Source organism: Oryx dammah, unplaced genomic scaffold (genome assembly GCF_014754425.2).
Source record: "Oryx dammah isolate SB20612 unplaced genomic scaffold, SCBI_Odam_1.1 HiC_scaffold_2, whole genome shotgun sequence".
In the NCBI taxonomy this organism is placed as follows: domain Eukaryota; kingdom Metazoa; phylum Chordata; class Mammalia; order Artiodactyla; family Bovidae; genus Oryx; species Oryx dammah.
In genome coordinates this window covers 119,972,702-119,982,037 of record NW_024070186.1, presented here as the reverse complement: position 1 = coordinate 119,982,037, position 9,336 = coordinate 119,972,702, and the positions used below count along the sequence as shown (strand labels likewise).

At 36.1% G+C, this 9,336-nt stretch overlaps 1 protein-coding gene across 1 annotated transcript; it reads left to right on the top strand.

Annotated features, from left to right (window-relative positions):
- Nucleotides 1-4,622: 4,622 nt before the first annotated feature.
- LOC120882057 (casein kinase 2 subunit alpha' interacting protein) lies at nucleotides 4,623-6,797 on the top strand. The gene has a single exon (XM_040265827.1). It carries the CDS (start codon nucleotides 4,623-4,625, stop codon nucleotides 6,795-6,797), a length of 2,175 nt encoding a protein of 724 aa, XP_040121761.1.
- Nucleotides 6,798-9,336: the final 2,539 nt, after the last annotated feature.

Here is a 9,336-nt window from a genome sequence, read left to right as displayed (position 1 = left end):
TATTCATATTTCTCTAGTATGTGATAATTCCTCTGTCTTTCCTTGTTTTTCTTGACGTTGGCACATTTGAAAACTGCTGGTGAAATATTTTGTAGAATTTTCCTCAATTTGGGCTTGTAAAATGTCTTTTCATGATAAGATTGAGTTCATGGATTTTGAAAAGTGTATTATCTTTTTGACCTGATAAAATTTTGTTTGGAAATCTTGCCATCTATATGAAGAATGGTGGTCTGCAGTTTTTAAAAATCTAATAATGTTTTTGTTTGAATTTGGTATCAGGTAATAGCTAGCTTGCAAAATGAGTTGGGAAAAAATTGTTCCCTTTTAATTTTCTGGAAGAGTGTTTGCAGAATTGGTATTCTTTTTCTTAAATGTTTTGTGGAAGGCACCAGTGAAGCCACCAGGGTCTTGTGTTTTCTTTGTGGGGAAGTTTTAAGATCCAATTCAATTTATTTAGTAGATATAGGGATCTTCAAGTTTTCCACTTATTCTTGAGTGAGCTTTGGCAATTTTCACCTTTCACGAAATATGCCCCTTTCCTCTGAGTTATCTACTATATTGGTGTAATATTATTCACAGAAATATCTTCTTATCTTTTTAGATATCTGCAGAGTCCATAGTGGGCATCCCTGGTGGCTCAGAGGGTAAAGAATCCACCTGCAATGCGGGAGACTTGGGTTTGATCCCTTGGTTGGGAAGATCCCCTGAAGGGGAGCACAGCAACCCACTCCAGTATTCTTGCCTGGAGAATCCCCATGGACAGAGGAGCCTGGCAGCCTACAGTCCACGGGGTCGCAAAGAGTCGGACTTGACTAAGCATAGCACAGCACAGAGTCCATAGTAATGCCAGCTCTCTCATTCCTGATATTTGTAATCTACATCATTTTCTTCCCCTGATATATCTGGTTAAATATTTTCTATTTCATTGATCTCACAGAACCAGCTTTTTATATTCTTGCTTTTCTTGTTTCTATCTTATTTAGTTTCCAATCTCTATAATTTTCTTTCTTCTACTTAATTAAGTAAGAAGATTCCCTGAAAAAGGAAATGGCTACCCACTCCAGTATTTTTGCCTGGAGAATTCCATGTAGAGAGGAGGTTGGTGGGCTGCAATCCATGGAGTCACAAAGAGTTGTACACAACTGAGCAACTAACACTTTCACTTTCAGTGATAGTGGATATTCACTTTTAGTGAGAGTGGATATGCTTGTCTGTTATCAATCTATAATGGAATAGCTCATATTTCAGTGCCAACTAAATGATTTGATTTTGATTTCAGTTTGAGGTTTTTTTTCATTAATTAGTTTTTTCTTAGTAGTTTACTGAGTTTTATGAGAAATGGACATTGAATTTTATAAAATTACTTTTGAACACATATTGAGTTTTTTTTGTGAATTATGAGCAAGACAAATTAAATGTTTCCTAATAATAAACCATTACATTGTTTGAATGAGATCAAGTTGGTGCTAGCAGATTATTATGTTATTGAAATGTTAAATGTTTTATTTTGGAATTTTGCATATGGTATATGTTATTACTTTATTTTAGTTTTGAAGTATTTTTGTTATGTTTTAATATCAGACTTACATACAACAGTTTCACTGAACAAATTTATTATATTTCTATGTTCATTATACTCTGACAAAGTTTGTATAACATTATAAATATATCTTCATTGAAAGTTGGAAAGGACGCAACTGAAGGAATTTGAGCAAGAATTATTTGAGAATTAATTCTTTCATAAGTTATAATTATTTTTCCCCATCTTTATAGCTTCATTTAAACCTCCACAATGTCTTGCATTGTATTTAATGTTTATATGCTTTAGTTAAAGCATGTTCTTTGAAACAGGAATTTTATTTGCTGAGTAGGTTTGAAAGTGGAAAAAATTCAGAAATGTACTTTTTCTCTGTCTTAAATTTTTCTTTGTCTTAAATTCTTGTTAGTTCCATTTGTTTTGAATTTCTTTATTCTTTTCCATATGATAGCAGGATTTCCACACTGCATTCTTCTCCCCCCACATTTTTTTTTAAGTTTCATTGCATCTGGGTGCCAGAACTTGGTTCATCCTTTAATGTTTCACTTTTCAGTGAAATTTTGTGTCAGATGTGTCTTTTCAAATTAGCGTCAAGTTATGTATTCTTAAACCTTGTATTGAAGTTAGGAAACATGGAAAAATACACATAGTGTAAATGTTAGAGCTCAATTATCACAAAGTGAATTCACCTACACTGTCAGCATCCAGGCCAACGAACAGGACATTATCACCACCCCGGAAGATTTGTGTTCCCTTGTAATCTCCACTTCCCCTACATGTATTATTATCCTGACTATTAACACCATAGTTAGTATGAGCTGATTTTGTACTTTTATATCTCAAAAGAGGACATAAAATTACAAATGAGTTTTTGTGCATATACTTTTCAATCAGCATTTTTTATGTGATATTCATTCTTGTAGTTCTATGATGCTAGATTTTCTGTTACTTTTCATTGTTATTTGGTATTTTGTTGAATGAATATATCACAATTTACTTATATATTCTATTATTGATTGACAGTTAATTCTAGTTTGAAGCTATTAGGAATAATACTCCATGAATATCCTAGGATATGCATTTTGGTGCCAATATTCATGCATTGCATGCCTCTTGAGATGTATCTAAGAGTGGAATATAATATATACATATGTATGTGTGCATATATATATATATATATATAACATACTAATTAAGCTATATAATCACCAGTTATTAGCTTTGTAAGTTTTCTTATTATTTTAGTCACATTCTGATAATGTGTAGTAGTATCTCTCTGTAGTTTAAATATGCATTTGACTGGTTTCTAACAATCCTGAACATCTTTTTATATTGCATTAGTATTTGGATGTCCTCTTTTGTGATGTGCTCATTCCATGTTTTGCCTGTTATTCTAACTGCATTGCTTATTTCATCTGAGTAACTTGCAGAAGTTGTAATGAATATGACTCTCTTTTTCAGATATATGCATTGCAAATATTTATTTTTCACATTCTTTGATGGCATTTCTTGATGACTGAGAATTTTTCATTTTAGTTTATCAATTTTTAATGGTTATAGCTTTTTATGTTTTAAGAAATCTTTCCAAACATCAGGATCGTGGTGTTACTTTATATTACTATATAGATGATTGTTAGAATGTGATATATATGCAGTAGGGTGTACTGTTCCATCCCCTCTTTAACGTATTGATGTTAAGACACAACACACAAAATCCAGCAATCACAAGTAACTTTAGTTGTTACTGTTCATGCATGTTGCATGTTCAGTGGTGTCCAACTTTTTGGGACCCTATGGACTGTAGTCCACCAGGTTCCTCTGTCCATGGGATTTTCCAAGCAAAAATACTGGAATGGGTTGCCATGTCCTTCTTCAGGGGATCTTCTACACTCAGGCATCAAACTCATATATCCTGCATTGGCAGGTGGATTCTTGACTGCTGAGCCACGAGGAAGCCCTATTATTCATGCAGGCAGAAGCAAAATGAAGTTCTTTGGGTGAGGAGTAACTGTCTCTCACCAGCAAAGTTTGCTTTTGGATTTGTGGCAGAGGAGAGGGAAAAGAGTGACAAAGGTTATGGGGGAAAGATATATAAACATAAATATATTAGTTTAGATGAGATATGCCTAGAGTATAAGTGGAATTGAATAGAAAAAAGAGTATAAGGAATAGTGGAATTGAATGGAAAAAAAGGTGAATTAATATATGAAAGAGATAAAATAAATAGATACTAGTATCTAGATGGTTTTGGAAGGTGAATCTGTCCAGGATGATTTCAAAGATATTGAATTAGATGACTAGATTTTAAGGACCAAGATAGAAGATGCAGAAAAGATGATTTCTTTACAAGGAGAAATAACTTTATTGATTTTTATGTTTTGTACTTGAATTGTTTTGGAGATTTTGGGGTAGAGTAGGACATGACTGAGTGACTAAGCATGCCTGCTCACATATAAGAAGAACTTTCATTTCACTTTAAGAATCTATTGTTTCATGCAATAAATTTACCTCAAATTTTTTTTTTAAACTAAAGCAATCATTGAAAGAATACCCAAAATAGCTATTACCTATTACTGAGCATCTCCTCTATCTTGGGCACTGTTATACATTTTAGGTATATTAGTTAGTTTTCAGTCCAATAAATTAAACATATTTACCTATTTTACATATGTGCAGCTGAATGTTTAGAAAACTTTACTCAAAATTTACACACAGAGTAGTTCTCTTGTCACTACAAATTGTTTGAGAAAATTAATATCCCTATTAGGCCCTCTTCTAAAACCTCTTCACTGTTTTGTTAACAGGTGTCATTTCCTCAAGAGGAAAAAACTCTAGGAAGCTAAAGAGAAGACAGAGAAGAATCTCAATTGGTGACAATTTTTTTTCAACCTCATTTACACCTCAATTTTGAGGCACCTATAATATTTAGGAATTAGAAAGGTTACAAGACAGATGGTTGACACTTCCTAAGTTATTTGTTTAGAAGTATTTGTTGTCCATGAAATCCAGCTAAAAGACCGTATCAGTTACCGAAACATCCCTGCAAGCCAACTGCTTTCGGAAAGACCTCTATGACTAGCACAAGATGGTGCCACTAGCATATTATGATCAACACTTCGTGCCATCAGAACACTCTTACCAGCTGGCCGCAACCAGCTCATTAAGACGTCAATACACAGATGAAAAATTAAATCAACCCAATGACCAGTCTGTGGTCAGAGTACAATCCCGTAGTAATAACCTTGTAGTACCTCCACCGAACTCTAGCCAGAAGGTACAGAGATGCTCAGAATTGCCCTCTGTCAAGTCTCAGGACACAGTTTCAGGGGACTGCTATAACAGGGTTCTGAAATCACCATTATCTCACTCCAAACATCAGGAGACACCTTCACTACACCTCCAGCGGAGAACTCCCTTGCGGCCTAATAAGAAAGCCATGAGCTCGCCTTTGTCCCACCCTAAACCTCAGAACACATCTTCATTTGATCTCATTAAGACATTGTCACCAGAGCCCAGTCAAACAGACTGGAGCTCACAGTTATCCTTTCCTAAACCTCAGAATACATCTTCCCTAGATCTTTTCTGGACATCACCTTCACTGAAGTCTATTCGAAGAGTGTCAAGTTCATCACTATATGCTGTAAAACATCAAGAAACTCCTTCCCCAGACTACCTATGGACATCATCATCTTTGGAGCCTAATCAAAGAGCCTTTAGCTCAGCATTACCCCAGTCCAAGCCTCAGAAAGCCTCTTCATTGGACAGCCTATGGTCATCTTTGTTAGAGCACAATCAAACATGTTTGAGCTCACCATCACTCAACTCTACATCTCAAATAAATGACTTGTTTCAGACATCACCTGAAGCCCATCATTTGGAGCCTAGTCAAATGACTCCGAGCTCATCATTACCTGATGCCAGATTTGAGACACCACCTGTATTGAGGTCCAGTTCCAGCGTTCTGAGATTACCATTGTCCAATTCAAAACCAAAAAAGTCACCTTTACCATACTCTGTCCACCAGTCAAAGAGTTTGTCATTGTTCCAGCCCAAAACACTTGATCATGACTTCAGGACCCCAAGCTCAGCAATGTGTCACTCCAGATTGCAGAACACCACTTCACCAAGTGACAAACACAAAGCCACAGATCTTTCCTCACCTCATTCCAAACCAAATGTCTCAGGTCAATCAATATTAAGCTCCAGGTACTCCATGAGGAACATAGCTGCTTTAACACTGGGCTCCAGACTCCAGCGTAAAAGCAGTGTTGGTCATTATGAAGAGACAGGACCCAGTAAAGAAATTCCATGGACTTTAGATTACACTCAACCCTGCATTGTTAAAGGTGGAACTGTCCCTGATGATGTTGTAAATAAAATTGTCAATTCTCTCTCCGAGACCAGAATCCAGAGGGATCTCTGTAGGCAGATTCTCTTTCGAAGGATGAGGGGAAGACCAAATCCTCGTCCTGGTCCCCGCCTTTCATCAAGTTATATGGTTTGTTTAGCCTGTGCCTCCTGCATAAAATCTCAATGTAGCCATCTTACAGGAAGGAAAGACCCCCATGCTGCCACACTATTTGTCATCCCAACACCTGAACTCACTCCTGAGAAAGAGATAATGGTGAAAATAGTTTTTATCCTTTCCCTACCAGAGACCACTTTTTTACTCCCTGTGAAAGAAAATCAGCTTGATGAAGCCCCTGAAGACAATCTTGAAGGAATGGAGAAGATAGCAAACATTTTCCCTACATCAGAATCTGATATCACTCAGAAAGCTAATGAGAAGAAGACCTGGCTGACAGTAGCCCCTGAAAACCAAGCTGTAAGCCAACAGCCCCAGGCTGTAGACTGGCTGCTCTATGTGAAGAAAACCAGTAACCCTCCGTTCCAGTGCGTGCTCCCATCCTCTTCCTCCTCCACGTCTTTGTCCTCCTCATCTTCATCTTCCTCCTCCTCTTCCTTTTCCACTGTAGCCCCCTTACCCCCTCCTCCTCCTCCTCCAAAAGAATCTACTGTCTCAGACTGTGTGTTCACTAAGTTACTTAGTTACCACCGGTTGCCCCCAGGGGTCTCCTGGCTTGAGTTTATATGTAGTAAAAATCACCAGCCACTTCCTGGAAAACCACGTCCAAGTCAAGCACCGTCTCCCAAAGCAAGGCCTAGGAGGAATAGCACCACAGTTAAAAGGAGAAAGGGGCCCAAGACAGTGTTCAAAATTTTCCAGACAAAGTTTCAAAATGAGAGAAATCTTGATTAAATTAACTTTTTGCTTCTTTGAAGGCAGTTGACCTCTTAGCTCTTTGACATTAGTTTGATTTCCTATCATGCTTATTAAAATTCTTAGTATTAACTAAATGTGCCTCTATATTTCAGCTGATGAAGCAACTAGTTAAGGGGAACTATTACTCTTAAGTCTATTTTAAGAGTCTTAAATAATAAACTTATTAATAGTCTTCAATAATAGACTAATAATAGTCTTCAATAATAGACTATGAGCTTCTAGAAGCCCCAAATGGAATCTTATGTTTTTAACCATGCGCCTGGCTTACAGTAGCCACTAGAAAAAATTGTTAAATGAATTAATAATAATTGGCCACAGACCATAAATATCTCGTTTTTCTTGCCTTGAACAGTATCCAACTTACTGTTATCCTCCTTCCTCATAAGACATAATTGTGACGATATCCTTAAAACAAGTTATGCTAATCTGGTTCCCTATCTCTAAAGAAAATTCAGATCATGTTTAACAGTTAATAGATATAGGAAGGAATCTTTTCAGTCATGTGTTTCTAGAGACAATTATTCTATGGTAAGATCCCACACTCTTAAACGCAATGATTTATTCAGCCTTCTCAAATCTCAGAAAAGAATAACCAACTGGTACAGATAACCCTACCTCATGCTAACTGTGCCAATATTTAAATTATAGGCTGTAAAGTCACCTGTTCATCACTTCTACTTATACAACATAAATGACTTAATAAAAATGTTTAAAAAATGTTTCTGTTCCACTGGGTTTACTAGTAGTGGGAAGAGAAGGGAATTGTCTTACCTACTACCTTAAATAATTATACCTATCTGAAAGAGCTAGAATTAGTTTCTCCTGCATACACTGATGACTCACAATTCTGCCTCTCCACTCTGCTTTTTTCTAATCACTAGATTGCATATCATACATTCCAGTTGAAACACTGTACAGGCATCTTAAACTCAACATAGCCAAACCAGAATTTATCATCTTTACCTTTACAGTTTGCATCTTCACATCCTTTGCAACCTTTGTCCTCTGTGTTCCTGGTTTTAGTGGATGTACCACCATCTGTCATGGAGTCTGTTTTCTCATTGTCTGTCCCTCTCCAAGGCCATGAGTTCCTTGACCTTATCTATAGAATCTAGCTTTTTTCTCCAACCCTATTGCCACTATTCTAGTTGTGGTCACAGATTTGTCAGCTGGATTATGGAAATAACTCCTAAACATGCATTTTAACTTTTGAACGTATTTCTGAGATTAAAGTTGATGATGCCATTTCACTGTTTATAACCCTTTTATCATGCCTTCTATGATTGAGTCATGATAATTTTCAAGGCTGATTTCTTTCTCTTTTCCAGTCTCAGCCACATCAATTTCTTTACAGTGGGAAGCAAGCCTCCTACATTTCTAAGTCAACAATTCTGGTGTCTAGAATGATCTTTCCATTTATATATTTTTGCTCTACAGGGCTCTAACATCTTCTGAGAAGCCTTTCCCTGATCCACGTACAACTGAAGTGTTTAGTTGGCTTTCTTATTACCATGAAACTTTACTTTTACTCTTTATACTGGTCTTCACTGTAATATAAACTGATTGTTTCTTGTCTGTCTTCACTCACTAGAATGAAAACATTGTTCACCATGTTATGTCTATTTTTTATGTAGTCCTTGAAATACAATATATTCCCTAAAATATGTATTGAGTTAATGCTAGTGAGCTCTTCATCTTTTTAAAATTCTTTGAAACAAGTAATGCTTCATCTATTTGCTTTTTCCCATACTAGTATTGACTTTTTTTTTGTACCTTTTGTCTTGGTGAGAACATATATACAAATATTGCAGTAGTCATCCTTGTCTTGTTTTGTATATTAAAAGTGTTCCTTTCTGGTATTTCAGTATTAAATATGATGTTGCATAGCTGACCAGTGATGATGAGGAAGAACTTAGGTGTGTGATAATGTGTTCAAGGATTTCTCCAACCTCTTTAGAAAATCCTTGGCATGTCCTTAATTCACCCTGAGCATCTGTTTTGATGACACACATCACTTATATAATTACTTGTTTAATATGTTCTCTACTAAACTGAATTTCATGTGGGGAGGTCCTGTGTCTATCATGTTTACTACTAACCTCTTTGGACCTAACAAAACCTGGCATATACTAAGATTTCAATAAATATTTATCGAATTAAGTCAAGGAGTTCAACTGATTTTTATTTGTTGACGTAATTTACAGGTTTATTTCCATTGTTTAGTTTATTCTCTAAGCTTTATGCCTCATGGTAATTTTTTTATTTTTCTTTATTTTTGAACTATGGTTTATTTAATTGTTTTGAACTTCTTTACGGTATTGGCAGGCTTCCCTTGTGGCTCAGCTAGTAAAGAATCTGCTTGCAATGCAGGAAACCTGGGTTTGATTCCTGGTTTGGAAAGATTCCCTGGAGAAGAGAATGGCTACCCACTCCAGTATTTTGGCCTAGAGAATTCCATGGACTCTATTGTCCATGAGATCACAAAGAGACACAAGCGAGTGAATTTCACTTCACT